The sequence below is a fragment of the Phodopus roborovskii genome, unplaced genomic scaffold (assembly GCF_943737965.1).
Source record: "Phodopus roborovskii unplaced genomic scaffold, PHOROB, whole genome shotgun sequence".
Lineage (NCBI taxonomy): Eukaryota > Metazoa > Chordata > Mammalia > Rodentia > Cricetidae > Phodopus > Phodopus roborovskii.
In genome coordinates, this window is record NW_026126480.1 from 13,893,065 (window position 1) to 13,909,862 (window position 16,798).

Sequence of the window (16,798 nt, forward strand, 5' to 3'; positions counted from 1 at the left end):
AGGAAATCCAAGAAACTATCACTTAGTTGACAGAATTAGTATATACCGCTTAAATGCCCAATGATCTCAAAATGTAGAATAAATATTGTCACAAAACAGCTCAGGAATTAATTGAGTCATATAAACTCATTCCTGGCCGAGCATGCTGGTGCACACCTTTAGTCCTAGTACTTAGCAGGCAAAGCAGGCCTGGTCTACAGAGTGAGCTCTAGGGCAGCAGTGCTAGACACAGAAATACTGTTTAAAAAAAAAAAAAAAAAAAAAAACACCAAAAAACAAAAACAAAACAAAACCTTCCTTTTGGGGCCAGAGAGATAGTCCAGCAGTTAAGAGCACTGGCTCTTCTTGCAAAGAGCCCAGGTTTGATTTTTAGCACCCACAGAGTAGCTCAAAACTATCTTCAATTCAATGATATTTTCTGGCTTCCATAAGCACCAGGCACATACAGGGCGCACAGGCACATACAAGCCAAACATTCATACACATAAAATTATAAAATCTTTATAAAAAAATTTCCAACTAATTTCTTTCCAACCAACACTATTATTAATATAAGACGATACTAAATTTTCATTTCTAGTGATACATAGTTTAAATCGACATTTAAACACTAAGATAATTTTTGTTAGAAATAAGGTAGAAGATACTGTAAAAAATAGGAAAGCACATTCATATGAATGAAGTACATAAAATATCTCAACAGATAAAATAAAAACAGTAAATTTAGTGAGTATAGAACATTAATACTGGGAGAATAAATAAATAGGAGATAGGTAAGTGAGCTGAATTCTCTACTTTAACATGTTAAATTTACTTATGTTAAAACAGCAATACAAGCACATTACTTAATGTAACAAACTTTATCGTATGCTAAATAAATTTAAATAGCAAGAAAAGTGGTTTCTAAGGGAGACCAAGCCTAGGAATGAGGAGATAAAGAAGGCTAGAATCCAAACCCTTCTGTATTACATGGCTGTTCAATGATGTGCATATGTACAATGCTTTAGTAGGAATGGGACAATAGAAAATCAAGTCAGCAAGCTAAGTATTAGCAAGTAATAAACTATAAAGCCTTCTAAAGTGACTGACACTTACCTACTGGGGCCTGGGGGGCGCCAAAGCCCAAAATGGCTGTCGTAGTATTAAATCCAGGGGCCCCAAAGGCTCCTGTACCAAGAGGCCCTCCAATCTTAGGTTGGCTGTTTCCAAACAAAGATGCCTGTCCAGCACCCAGAGCTATGGAGACAAGAGGAAAGAACAAGTGCCACAGAAGATCCTTTGACTATTGTGCCAGAGTCAGTTACTTAAGGATATAATACATTTGGAAGCTTCATCATGACCAGTCATTTCAAGAAAAGAACTAATGTTGTAAATGCTGACTTCATACTAGGCACTGGGCTGGGTACAACAGAGGCAAAATTCATCGTTCATTGTGTTAGTTCCCTGAAGTATAACACTAATGGATAACTTATTTCCTCATTACTAAAATGAATAAACATTCTCATAACATTTCCAAGAAACATGGTACCTATTAAGACACACAAAGTATTAACTAATATACCTAAAATAGGAACATTCCCCCCCCCCATTTTAGATCAGTTACAAATGTTGTGACAAAAAGAAGGGTCAAACTAGCTATGTCTGGCAGAATACCCAAGACTTTAACTATATCACTCTACTAAAACAATTCCCTTAGCTTTTTAGCATTTACAAATCAAAATACTTAGTTGACCCAATAATGTCAACTAAAAAAAATATCTGCAAGTCTGGTTCTCATGGAAGCCTTAAAAGGGCATCAAATCCCCTGGAACTGGAGTTACATACAGTGGATAACTGCCAGGTAGATGCTGAGAATCAAACTCCAGTCCTCTCTTCCAGAGGTTCTCTGGAAGAGGAGCCAATGCTGTTAACCAGAGCTATTTCTCCAGCCCCAATATCAACATTTTAAACTGGCATATAAGCCAAACTATACAGTAAATCAAATTACCTCCTTTGAATGATTTAACCATAATATCTCCTGAAAACAGTTTTAGTCAAATAAACTTGATTTTTCTTCAAAATGTCAAATGTCTCATGATGTAAGAACTAAACATATTCAACTTTTAACACAAACTAGACTGGTTAGACTAAGAGCTCATGCCTCGATCTAAATCCTAGAATTACTTGCGAACGTGCGTGCGTGTTTGGAGAGATGGCTAGGATGATTAAGGGTACTTGTTGCTTTTATAGAGGACCCAGGCTTGATTTCAGCCCCCACATGTTGATTTGCAACAGTCTGTAACTCCAGTTCCAGGAAAACTACAGTCCTCTTCTTAACCTTCACAGGTACCAGGCATGCACATAATGCACATACATATAAGTTATAAATACATCTTGAAAATTTTTAATGGAGCACAGAAATTATTTTATATTTATTATTTTGTGTCTCTGTGTCTTGAGAATAAAATTCTTAGAAAAAGACTGATCGCCTAAACTTAAAATTATAAGAAAAAAAACAAAAACAAAAACAAAAAACCCAGCGCAAAACAAAGACAAAATTCAAGCGTCTGTCCAGGAGGTAGTGGTGTAAGCCTTTAATCTGGGAGGCAGAGGCAAACTGATTTCAAGGCCAGTCTAGTCTACTGAGCAAGTTCCAGGATAGCCAAAGCTACACTGAGGGGAAAAAAATCCAAAGGCTCATGTATTAGGAAACTGTACTTCTGCTGAGTAATGAGTTTGAATCTCTATTACTCAACAGGAAACTGCAAATAACATCCATTTAGCTCATGCTCTCCCTCCAAAAATAGTATTAAGCTCTATAGTGTTAGTTTACAATAATTGTGAAATGCAGAATTCAAATTTACAAACATGTTTTTAAAGCTCAAAGTCTGTTTTAGTAAATATAATAGTTATGGATTCTCTATGTTTGCCTGATAACTCTTAATCCTAATTTCCACATAGGATCTATTGCTATTAAAGTTAACAGTGTAAAATTCTTTACTGATTTTGTTTGTTAGTTTATTTACATGGACAAGGCATGAATAAGGAATACATAGCAACAAAAATATGATCTGTGCCTATGTAGAATTATTGTCAAGGCAAAATATTAATGATTAAACTATTAAGTTGTAGAATTAAGAGATAGTATCAGGAAAAATGGTACAGAACATTTTAAAAGCTTATACTGAAGGCAGACATTGGTAATCATAATCTTCAAGATCCAGAACCCAAACAGAAATGTAATCACATAAGAACAAAACTCAAACATGAGAATAGCTTTTATGTAAATAAAACTTAATGACAAAAAAGACTTGAATGAAAATATACTTTTGTGACTTTATAATAGCTATTTAGCAGACACTATGCTTGAGTTTGAAGTTTTTCTCATTTAATGATATCAAGCATGATAGTCTTATGGGATACTCACAGGCACACATGCACGTTCTGAACATAAAGTAATAAAGGAAAAACTATGATGTCTGGCGGCTTAACTATTAAACACATATTTTCAACTGATCATACCATTATCAAGATTTGACCAAATTATAAGTCAATGGGCAGCTATATGACTAAACAAAATTCTCACCCAAATCTTATGTTTATTCTCATAGACTTTGTATTTGTAGTTAAAAACCTTTGATAGCAGATATCTGTAATCTAGTATCCAAAAGCTGAAGCAGGAAAACAGCTGTGCTACAAGAGATATTTAGAAGAAGGAAAAAAAAAAAAAAAAAAAAAAAACTGGCTAAGAATGTACCTCACGTGGTAGGTGGTAAAAAGCTTGTCTAAGGATCATAAAACCCTGGGTTGAATCCCATAGCACCACATAATCTAAGGATCATAAAACCCTGGGTTGAATCCCATAGCACCACATAAACAGCTGTGTGGCACAAACAGGCTTATAATTCTAACACTTGGAGGAGAAAGCAAGAGGATCAGAAATTCAGGGTCATCCATGTTTGGCTACACAAAAAGTGTGAAGCTAGTCTGGAGTATATAAGACTACTGCAAAATAAAACTAAAACCTTTTGTTTGTATCTATATAAACACGTATTAATCTTCTTCCAAATGCCCCCTGTAGGGTGGGAGGAAGAACTGTGGTTGGATTATACTAAAATTATCACTAACCTTATGGTTAGAAGAAAATATTGATGTACACTTTGCTTTGTCATGTTCCCCCCCCCCCCCGCAACTCTCTCACACAAACACACCAAAAAACAAAACAAAACAACTTTTTCTTACTTTTAATTCTTTAAAAATTTTTAGTATAATTTTGACATGTTAAAAAGATCAAGGGTGTGAGGGGCTGGGGTATGGCTCAGAGAGTGCAACCCTGTATGGCATACATAAGGCCCTGGACTCAATAACATAGCACTACAAACAGAAAAGTAGCCTTTGCCACATGCCTGTAATTCCGGCACTCGGGAGGATCCCTGTGAGTTCAAGGTCAGCCTGGTCTATACACTGAATTTCAGGACAGCCAGAACTACACAGAGAACCCCAAGGAAAAAAAAAAAAACTTTAATCTCAGTATTCCAGAGGAAAAGGCAGGAAGATCTCGGAGTCCAAGGCCAGCCACCCTGGTGTTCTGGAACAGCCAGAACTACAGAGTGGCGTCTCAAAAATCAAAAACAAAAAAGAAAGAAGGGAGGGAGGGAAGAAGGAAGGAAAGAAGAAGGGAAGAAAGGCACGAGGGAGGGAGGACAGGAAGGAGAGAGGGAGAGAAGAAGGAAGGAAGGGACAGAAGGAGGGAGGGGAAAAAGGAGCCAGGTGGCAGTGGTGGTGAAAGCTTTTAATCCCAGAATTTGTGAGGGAGAGGCAGGAGTTTGAGACTAGCCTGGTTCCAGAGCAAGTTCCAGCCAGCCAGCCAGGGATACCCAGAGAAACACTGTCTCAAAAATAAGTAAGTAAGTAAATGAATGAATGAATAAATAAATAAATAAATATAAAAGGAAAATTTAAAGCTGGTTTGTTGTAGTAGCAAATATTTTTCGCACCAACAAAAGAACTGATCAGTACAGAGACATGGAGTGGATTATGAATCAAGTAACTGAAAACAGTCAAAGAACACAGAGCAGAGGCATAGATTTTAAAACACTTTAAAAGGCCCAGCATGGTGGAACATGGCTTAAATCCTAGCAACCAGAAAGAAGAGGCAGGTAGATATCTGTGAGCCTGAAGCCAACCTGGTCTATTTAGGGAGTTGCAAGACAGCTAGGGCTACAATAGTAAAACCCGTCTCAATTATAATTAAATTAAAATTAAAAGGTAAAGGCCTGCTGGGTAAAAGCTCAGTTGGAAAGAATGCTTATCAAGCATTCGAAAGAGCTTGGTTCAATCTCCAACACCAATAATGCACACTATCCAGGAATCTAAGGCATTATTGTTGAGTCCAGAAGTTCAATACCAGCCTTGGAAGAAATAGTAATGAAAACAAAACAAAACAAAACAAAAACAAAAAACAAAAAACAAAAAACAAAAAAAAAAAAAAACCCACTAAAATTTTACCACACAATCATCTGAAGCATATATATATATATATATATATATATATATATATATATATATATAAAATAACTTACTAAAATAAGTCATGATCATCAGATATATGGAACAGAAAGTTTTAAATAACCAATAGGCTCACATAAAGATTGCCACTTTTATCACTAATCATTGGAATATACCAATTTCTACTACCAGGTAGGAAAATGAAAAAGTCCAATAAGGGATCTGGAATTGTCTTGGCTGTTACAAATACTGGCTGCACTTTCAGAGATCCAGGGTTCGGTTCCCATAACCCAAATGGCAGCTAACATCACCTGTAACTCCAGTTCCAAGGGATCCACCCCAAATGTCCTCTACTAGCCTCTGCACAGACATAGAGGCAAGCAAAACATCTACATAAAATAAATCTTTCAATAAGACCGAATAAGCTTGTGTGATAGTATGCCTATAGTAGTCTCAGTTACATGGCTAGAAGGATCCCAAGCCTAGGAGTGTGTAACCATATGTTTTCAAAAAAATATACAAAGGACTATAGACAAGATACAGCTAAAAATGAAGTGAGATTCCATTTCAAAATGAAAAAGGCGAACAATACATAAAAGGTATGGAAAAACAAATACAACAAAGTAAAATGGCATTGTTTTAGCAAGACAAATCAGTAAGACCAACTAATAATAATGTATATATATCTTCTTGACCACAATTTTCTAAATGTACTTTTATGTGCATTGGTGTTTTGTCTGCATGTATGCCTGTGTGAGGATGTTGGATATCCTGGAATTGGAGTTCTAGGCAGTTGTGAACTGTGTGTGGGTGCTGGGAATTGAGCCCTAGCCCTCTGGAGGAGTAGTCAGTGCTCTTAACAGAGCCATCTCTCCAGCCCCCTAGAAAGCAATTTTAACACAAATACAAAATTATGTAACAAAAACCTTCATTGAGGGGATTCACTATTAATACCAAAAAACTCAACTATTAATGGTACTGGAAAGTTAAATACATTTTGGTGTATATATGGCAAGTGCAAATTAACACCTCATTCAAATATTAAAGTAATTATCTTGAAATGAAATCTACACATGTGGACCAAAGCAAAATAAGCTGATAATAAAAAAGAAATACAATGAGATACTATATATAGTAACTTTCAGTTCATTCTCTTAAAACCTGCTTGTAGCCCAAGACAACAATGTACAGCAATACCATCTTAGCCTTTGGTCTAAGCTTACCCATGGGTATTCTTCACTTAATAGAGCTTCACACTCAAGTCTCACTTTTCCTTAAATCCAATATCCAAAACAAATGTCACTCGTGGAAGAATGGACCAAGGGAGTGGGGGTGGGTGGATCTGTGGCAAAGCAATTTCCTACCATGTGTATGTCCCTGGCTTCAATCCTCAGCACTGCAAAATATCTCAAGTAAAGTTCAACTAAAAATGCCACACATGTGTAAATGTATGTATGTAACTATGTTTGAAAAAAAGTACAGAAGGGGATGTGGACTTTCATAACTGAAACAAGACTTTCATGCTATTTCTGAACTGTTGAAATTTTTTTTGTTTGTTTGTTTGTTTTTTTTTTTTTTTCAAGACAGGGTTTCTCTGTATTGTTTGGAGCCTGTCCTAAAACTAACTCTGTAGACCAGGCTGGCCTTGAACTCACAGAGATCCACCTGCCTCTGCCTCCCAAGTGCTGGGATTAAAGGTGTAAGCCACCAACATCTGGCTCTGTTGAAATATCTTAATAACACTTACTTCAAAAGAAAAGGTTAACTGAGTATGGTTATGAATTTTTAATCCCAGCCCTTGGGAGGCAGAGACAGGTAAATCTCTAGGAGGCCAGCCTGGTCTACATACTGAGCTTCAGGTCACCCAGAGGTACATACTGAGACTTTGCCTCAAAGAACAAGAAAGAAAGAAAAAAAAGGTTAACACTTCAAAGGAGTATAAAAGAAGTGTCTATTAAGGAGATGGCAAAGAAAAAACCACACCACAAAGGAAAGAAAACAAAAACAGGCAGTGGAAGCAGAGATTATGAAAGTAGTTTTGCAACTAAATTAAAATACCAACGATGAGAGAACTAGGCAAAGGAAGCAAATATGTATGCTTAAAACATACTTTACTGTACATTTAGAAATAACCACTTTTAGGAGACACCACCTCAGTTGCTTTTAACAGGAAGACAGGTGGAAGGATCAATATTTTAAATGTATTGAAAAGCTATTAATACAAGGAAGAGAAATGAAAGATTAAAAACTGAAAGATATGCACAAACTGCAGAGCATTTTTGCTAACATCTATGCTCTGTCTTACCATGAGGCTTAATTGGTGAACAATTTCAAGTCCAAGTCCAAATTATTCATATAAAGTTAAGATTGAGGGATTTAAAAGTTTAACACTACACTAATTACTTTCACATTATAAACTAAAATTCCCAGCTAAATCAGGACTAAAGGAGAACAAACTTATGTGGAAAATAATTTCCCTATAATTAAAAATCTACATTGTGTGAACTTAATATGAATGCACCAAAGTTTTAGGATCTGACAAAACGTAACTGCTGAAAATGCTTGTATAAACCTTTGTAAAAATGAAAATCTAAGCCTCTTATTTACAAACATATAATCTAAGCTCATAAGCTCAAGTTGTATTATTTCCTAAAATTTATACAAACACTTCCTTACCTGTTCCAAATCCTGTACCAAGTCCAGTTCCCAGAGTCCCTGGTGCTGGCTTACTTCCAAAAATACTAGTACCACTGTTATTTGTGCCAAAACCTAATGAGAAAAAAAGAATGAGTGGATTCTAGTTTAAAACAATTATCAATTTTCTCTAAAAGGGAGTTTTAATTACAAAGACAACTGATCTTAAGTTTTGCATCCTTAAGTTATTCATATTTATGAATCCCAAATTATCAGCTGATGTAACCTGATTTAAAAAAATTTGGTCACCTGAAAACAAGAGTTTATATTTACTTAACTGTTTTAACTGCATCTTCAGGCTTGAACCATCAATTGACAACAGGGTAATACCCAATAGCAAAGCTAAGTATGCATCTTGATATTTGAGCTTTGTAAGGCTCGTAGTCAGCACTCATGGTTCAGGTTTACTTACAAACACAAAAGTTTATCACTAAAAAATAAAACTGCCAACAAATAAAGTTTACTGAATTTAAAGGAATAGAAAACTACCCATAAGAACCTCTACACCACAAAGAGATTTCCCCCCCTTCACCAATCTCTATAGCAATTTCTGTTCTCAATCAATGGATCTGACAGATAGTAATGTGTGACTGATGATATGAGGTTCATTCACAATGGTCACACACAGTTAATTCATACAAACACTCAAAGATTCAACTAGCTCTTTTAAGGGAGGGAGGATGCTTTTTGAATAAGGTTTCACAGAACTCAAGCTAGCCTCCAAATAGCTAAGCACTAACAGTGGCTTTCAAAATCTGTCTCCTTCCCACCTGCTGGGGTCACAGGTATGCACCACCATTACTGTCACTATACTATAAAGAAAAAAATTAAGGGGGCTGGAGAGATGGCTCAGAGGTTAAGAGCACTGGCTGCTCTTCCAGAGGTCCTCAGTTCAATTCCCAGCAACCACATGGTGGCTCACAACCATCTATAATGAGATCTGCTGCCCTCTTCTGGCCTGCAAAGATACATGCAGACAAATTATATACATAATAAATAAATAAATCTTTTTTTTAAAAAATTAAAATAACCAAGGCCAGAGATAGCTCAGTGGTTAAGGGCACTGACTGCTCTTCCAGAGGACCTGGTTTCAATTCCCAGCACCCATATGGCAGCTCACAGCTGTCTGTAACTCCAAGATCTGATACTCTCGTAGCCATACCTGCAGGCAAAACACTAATGCCCATAAAAAGTAAATAAATTTAAAAAATAACCTATAAACAGCCTATCTTAAGTTGAACAATTTCTCCCTTTGTCAATGAAGGGTTGACTTGCTAATTAGAGAAAACCTTGTTACCTCCCCTTTGAAATCCACAGCTATCAAAGATTATCAATATTATATTATTTTCTTTTCATTGATAACAAAATTCTAGTTTCCTTTTGAAGAAATATCAACAAATCAAATAATGAATGCACCATTAATCTCTCATGATGAGAAACAATTAATCATTGGCCAGAAAATTCTAGGTTTTATTTGTTTGTTTTTCTGAGACAGGGTTTCTCCATGTAGCCCTGGCTGTCCTGAAACTCACTATGCAGACCCGGCTGGCTTTGAACTCAGTGATCCACTGCCCTGCCCTACTGAGAGCTGTGATTAAAAAGATTAAAGGTGTGTGCAGCCACCACTAGGTGAAATACTTGTTTTTAAGACACTCAAAGTCATTTAAAAATTATGAATGCTCAGTGTGAGGGAATGTGTTATTAGCTTGTAATTCAAGCTGTCTCAAGGAGAAGACAGAAGGCTGAGAAGAAAAGAAACCTCAAAAGTAAAGTGAGTACTTTGAAGTAGTTAATGGTGTCACAAATGGGATTGTACTTTGTTATGACAGAATCTGGATGGTTATTACCAATGGAAAAGATCACAGAGCCAAAGAAGATAAAGTCTGAAACCAAGCATATTTTGGTCATTTTAAAATCTAAGCATGTAGTCTGACTCAATCTCAGCAAGTGATTCATGTGTTTAAAGTTTTTTCCCCCCTTAAATTGTTACTAGATATCACACACACAGAGATATAGCCAGACAGACACATACACTCAGTTTTGCCCACTCAAACACAATCAACTTTTCTTAAAGAAAAGTTAAAAAGAAAATGTACTTAAAGATACTCTTTCTCTAAGTAGAATTTAACAAGAAAAGATCAGTCTTGTAACAGAAAACAAGCTATTCAAGGCCAACCTTAAACCCGCAGGAGAGATCTAAGTGCCAACTTTACACTGCTTATACCACACATTTCCTCCAGTCTCATTGTTACTTCAAAACAATTTTACAACAGGAACGATAATTCAAATTCAGCATATAGAGCTAGCTAGTGAGGCAAGCCAGGTAAAAATGAGACTTTTCATACTGAAATCAGTGAACATTTGTATAAGTACAATTTACAACCAAAAAACAAAAGAAACAAAAACAAACAAACAAAACAAACCACCAAAAATCCACAAAGGAGTCAGTTGGCACACATCCTAGGAATTTTTTTTTTTTTTTTCTGGCTCTCCATGAGCCTGAGGTCAGCCTGATCTACAAAGTAAGTTAAAGGCCAAACAGGGCTACATAAAAATCAGCCAGGCTGTGGTGGTACCCACTTTTAATCCAAGCACTTTAGGAGGCAGGGTTAGGGGATCTCTTTGAGCTCAAGGCCAGCCTATTATGCTGAGCTGGTTCCAGGACAGCCAGGACAACATAGAGAAACCCTGTCTTGGAAAAACAAAACAAAACAAAAACAAAAAAAAAACCGAACAACAACCAAATAAACAACAAAAAAAGTGTCTCAAAACAAAACACCCCACAAAGAAACAAAAATCCTCAAAAAAAAAGGAAAATCTGTATAAAAGCTTGTCATTAAAAAAAAAAGCTCCCAAAACAAACAAAAAAACATTTAATTTAATTCTGAATATGACCTATATAACAATTAAAGATTTTTATTAAAAAACGTATTTTCAATAGTAATGAAAACTGGCCCTTTGGAGCAAAAAAAAAAAAAAAAAAAAAAGAAAAAAACTTAATGGCTGATGGTCTGCTAAAGGGCAGCAAACAACAGATATAAAGAATACACATGGTATAAATTTTCAGCTAGGAAGTTGAGCATGGTGGTGTGTACCTCGATTCTTAACTGCCTGGGAGACCAAGGCAAGAAAACTGCTTGAATCTAGCACAGCAACATGACAAGAACTCATCCCAACAGGGCATAAGTAGAAGATCATTAAGAAATATGGTCCACAGTTGTGAGTGGTAGCTCATGCCTTTAATCCCAGCACTAAGGAGGCAGAGCCCGATGTATTTCTAATAGAGGCCAACATAGTCTACATAGCCAAGACTATATAGAGAAACTGTCTAGTTTCTAAAGCTCTAAAAGCTAGAGGAGAGAGACAGATGAAAGTCTTCAAAGGGTCTTCAGAAAAGGAAGCAATGATAATGGTCTTTTCAAAAATGACCTTAAAAAGGCAGAAGGCCACAGAGAAATAAATACTAATATACTTTTACCCCCTTTGGTTTATATAGAAACCATACTATGTCCACTACCTCCAAGCTATTCTTGCAAGAAGAATTATGAATGGAATTATAGTCAATAATAGCAATGAGTGAACAACGTGAGTAAAATGAGTTATAAAAATCAATTATCTGGGTCTAAAAACAGGCATGCACCATCTTACATGTCTTCTTCAAATAGTTCATACTTTTGTGAATATATTAACCTTTTGATCCATGCTTAAAATAGTTTTTTTCAAGTAAATTGCAAGACCATATAAAATTCACTGAATAGGCTGAGAATTTGGCTCAATCATAGAGAGCTTGCCTAGAATACAAGACCGTGTTCTACCTCAACAAGACAAAGGAAAACAAACAAAAAGACCTGAGAGCTCTCTGAAGAAAGTTCTAATTAACAGACCACTGCATTTTGCACATATCTTCCCAGAAAAACCAAACAGTATCTAATGAGGACTTTGGCAAACAAAAATGTTCAACTTTGAACTTCTATTACCCTTGTCAATAAAATGAAGCTTGAACAATGTTGAATGTCTGAAAACAATCATGTATGGATAAAAGTGAAAGATACTTCTTTTAAACTGGTTTAAATATTTTTAATGTGTCTAAAAAGGATACTTTTTTTTTTAATTTGCTCAATTGTCTATTTTCTTGATTTTTAAGTAAGAAACAGGCACTCAGAGTAATTTCATTATTGTTCTCTAAGAAACAAGTCTCATTCTGTATCCTAAGGATGGCCTAGCCTAGACATCATGGCTCTTGCTTCTGTAGTTAGGGCATTACAAGCATGAGATACTACATTGAAACTGCCAGAATAATCCTCCCAACTCAGCAAAGCTTTGACTTTCAGAAAGAATCATCAATCTCTCCTTGTATACTACACTCCCAAGTTTGAAACCTATCTGAATAGAATGGATTTCTTCAGACAAATAAGGTTTGCATACACTTTTTCAGTTACTGTCAAGGTAATTCAAAGAAAATGAAAAGCAATTTGTCTATACTAAATATCTCTGATCATGTACCATGACTTTAATTAAATCTTGCCTTCTGGTACATAGCATCAGGCTACCGCTTACCTGAGAATTTTTAAACATTTCCAATCATATGAATCAGGAGAATGATGTGTGGTATAGTCAGTGTAACTTTAAGAGAGTCAAACCTGCATTTTATATGTACCAAAATTGGAAGTGTTTGTATTGGTTCCTAAAGTCAGGGTTGGTTTGTTACCGAAGAGCCCGCCACTGGTTGTACCAAATGAAGGAGCACTGGTTGTGCTGGTTCCAAAAGTTGTAAGCTTGTTATTGCCAAACAGGGTCTAAAAGAAAAATACAGGAAAATTAAAATAATATAAAGATACAACAAGGAGAAAGTAAACAGGCTAAAAAGATAGCTCAACAGTTAAGAGCATGTACTGTTCTTTCTAGAGGACCTGAGCTCCACTCCCAGCACCAACATCAGGTGGCTAGAATGACCTGTCTCTCCAGAGATTTCTGACAACTCTTTAGACACATATACTCATGCATACACACATAATTTAAAATAATAAAGATTAAAATAATAGGGCCTGGAAAGATGGCAAAGTAGTTAAGAGCACTCACTGCTCTTCCAAGTTCAGTTCTTAGCACCTGTATCAGGTGGCTCAAAACTGCCTGTAATTTAGTTTCAGGGAATCCTACTCTTACAGCCTCTGAAAAGGCACATCATTCATTTGTAGGCTCCCACAGGACAACACACGATACACATCATTAAAAGAAATGAAAGGATATAAATAAGCTACTCCGAGTATCAAGTGTGTAATGGAAGAAAAAGTGGTCATTTTTATGAAAAGTTAAGACAGTCGAATCCAAGATATAATAATCTAAGATTACAAGTACAATGATAAAATACACAAAAAATTAACACCTCAGCAAACAGGATTTCAGTGAGTCAAAGAAAAACAACAAGGCAATCAAATATTTTCATTGGCCAGGTGTGATAGTACAGGCCTGTAATACCAGCATTTGGGACATTGAGCCAGGAGGACCAGGCTTCTGTATTGGAAATGAGAGGGAAGAGTAAAGGAGAGAAAGAGAGGGAGAAGGAAGGTGAAGAGAGAAACACTGTGTTTGTAGTACTGGGAACTGAACTTGGTATGTTAAGCAAGCATTCTAATACGGAGCTACTTCTTAGGCTCATAATTTGTTTAAGGCAGTGCATCATACAGTTTGGGCTGGCCTTCAACTCTCTGTACCAAAGGCTGGACACAAAACTTTCAATCTTCTCATCTCAGCAATGTCTGACCAGCTCCTTACAGTGGTGGATGTAGTACTGGGGACCAAAACTAGGGCCTTGCTCAAGACAGCCACATATTTCTGCCCCAAAGTTACATCAAAAATGTCACTTTACCCCAAATGGTATTACAATATAAAATGTACTGCTTTTTAAGTGCATTCCAAAGCAGTTCTATACTTAGATAACTTACTCAACACAGTAAATAACTGAGTCATACCTCCCACAGCATGAGAATCCCTGTAATAACTAGCAACATGATCAACTCCAAAAGCATTCAATTTCCAAATACCATACCAGTTCATCCCTCAAAACACAAAAAAGGGAAACTAGAAGAATTATCTGATTTGGAGTTGGGCATTGGTGACATATGCCTTTAATCCCAGCACTCAGGAGGCAGAGGCAGGTGGATCTCTGTGAATTTGAGGCCAGGCTGGTCTACAGAGTGAGTTCCAGGATAGCCAGGGCTGTTACACAGAGAAACCATCTCAAAAACGAAAAAACATCAACAACAACAACAAAAAAAAAATAACACATACACAAAAAGACTTTATGTTGTACATAATAAAAACAAGCAGGGTTAAACTGGGCCATGGTGGCTCATGTCTTTAATCCTAGCACTTAGGAGGCCGAGGCAGGGAGAGCTCTGTGAGGTTGAGGCCAGCCTAGGCTACAGAGTGAATTCCAGGACAGCCAGGGCTACACAAGCTCTGCCTTGAAAAAACAAAAACCAAAAAAGAGCTTTATTTCTCAATTTAAAAATTAAAACTAAACTAACCAACTATACCAGTATTTTATTTTCTTTCTCTTTTTAAAGATTTTCTTTAAATGTGTATTGATATTTTGCCTATATATATTATCTGTACACAATGAGCATGCCTAATGCCTACAGAAGAAGCCAGAGTGAGCTGCCACATGGCTGTAGGAGTCATATCCAAGTCCTATTATATCAACCAATGCTCTTAACTGCTGAGCTGCCTCTCCTGCACTTAACATCACCACCGAGATAAGACAATTTAGTGACTGAAAAGAAGCTAAGGAGTGCTTTCCTAAAAATGCATCAAGCCCAAGGTTTAGTTCCCAAAACTTCATAAATCTGGGCATGATGGCAAATGTTTACAATCCTACCATCTGGGAAACTACTAAAACTACTACTACATGCCTGAATCCCAGCACTAAGGAAGTAGAGACAGTAGTAGTTTGAGGTCATTCTTGGCTACACAAGTCTGAACTATTTGAGACCGACAGAAAAACCAAAAGAGAAGCTGGCAAGATTGCCACCAAGTCTGACCCGAGTTTGATCTCTTTGGAAGCCACACAGCAAAAGAGAGACTGGACTCCCACAAGTGGTTTTTTTTTTTTTTTTTTTTTTTTTTTTTGATTTACAAGACAGGGTTTCTCTATGTAGCCTGGCTATCCTGGAACTCGCTCTGTAAGTCAGGCTAGCCTTGAACTCACAGAGCTCTGCAGAGGCCTCCCAAGTACTGGGATATAAGGCATGTGCTGCCGCTGCTACCTACCATCACTGCCCAGCTTCCACAAGCAGTTTCTGACTGCCATGTATGAAAGAATGCTAGAGGCATACATCACAAAAAATAGATTTTAAAAAATTATGTAATTAAAGAGGGAAAATGACAAAAGTGAACATATTAAATTCTTGAAAGATAATTAACTATTTTATACATTTCTTTAACAGATTTAAACAGTTCAAATTACAGTCAACTGTCAACACCTACCGAACCAACTGCACCAAATCCAGTATTGGGCTGCCCAAAGAGACCTGTTCCTGTTCCAAATGCTGTCCCAGTGCTGGTGTTTGTAGCTGTGCCAAAAAGACCACCTGGCTGTGAGGCTTGGGTTACTCCAAATAAGCCCTGGAAAGGGTAATCTAGATTAAAAGGCAGTTCATAATAGTTTTCTTTAACGTCTTAAGAGAAATTAAAAACAACAGTCACCACGTTTATAAAAGCATGTGTGATAAACATGAAATTCTTGAAACATTTCTTTACAACAACCCTAAAAAGCAAGAATAAGGTATCCTTCCCAAAATAGCAAAAAGTTAAGAGCTATTAAAACTTCAGAATCCAGGACAGTAAATTCATCCCTATAACCTAAGTCCTTGTTACCAATGAACTTAAGATGCTGGGCATGTACTAAGGCTTTCTATGAATTCTCAAACTCTAAGGTGTTAGGTTACATAGGGAGTTCCAGGATAATCTAAGCTATATAACAAGACCATTCTATCAAAACAAACAACAATAAAAATCACCTCATTTTCTTCTAAATGCTTTATAAGCTGGACATAACTCATATCTATAACCTCTCCGTTTTGAGGCTGAAGCAAGAGAATGATGAGTTGCAGGTGAGCCTCGACTACACAATGAGACCACTCTGGTCATCAACAACAAAATACAACCACAAGTTTCATAATTCTAGGTATCTGATCTATTGAGTAAACGCTGGCTATTAATGATATAAAGGATTTAACCTCATTCTTTTGCAGATGGATAATCAGTTGTGGTATTCTTGTTGGAAAATCAGTCAGTTGTCTTTAAATGTGAGAATTCCTTTCTTTAGTCTCAATTTTATTTATATGCCTCACTTAATTTTTTAGATAAATCTCATGCCACTCAGACTGGCCTTGAACTAGATACATAACTAATGCTATCCTTGAACTCTGGATCCTTCTCCTAAGCCCTGAGATTACAGTATGCCCAGTTTTAAATATTCTATCCTTTTTAATGCCAGTAATCACTGTCTTTACTTTCAAAAAAAATTTTAACAATCTCATCCACATACACAATGTATTTTGATGATACATACATGCTACTTTTTCACATCTACCTCCTACTCCCCCCCCCCCGAAAA

At 36.4% G+C, this 16,798-nt stretch overlaps 1 protein-coding gene across 4 annotated transcripts in view; it reads right to left on the reverse strand.

The window, feature by feature from the left end:
* Positions 1–16,798, reverse strand: part of Nup98 (nucleoporin 98 and 96 precursor) — an 88,375-nt gene that overhangs the window by 46,317 nt on the left and 25,260 nt on the right. The window contains exons 9-12 of one of the 4 annotated variants that reach the window (XM_051192426.1): positions 15,667–15,804; positions 12,890–12,977; positions 8,164–8,256; positions 1,096–1,236 (exon numbers count right to left, since the gene is read on the reverse strand). In XM_051192426.1, coding sequence (XP_051048383.1) covers positions 1,096–1,236; positions 8,164–8,256; positions 12,890–12,977; positions 15,667–15,804 — 460 coding nt within the window. Of the gene's footprint in view, positions 1–1,095; positions 1,237–8,163; positions 8,257–12,838; positions 12,978–15,666; positions 15,805–16,798 lie in introns of all 4 variants that reach the window. The other 3 variants (XM_051192425.1, XM_051192428.1, XM_051192427.1) reach the window with 3 other exon arrangements.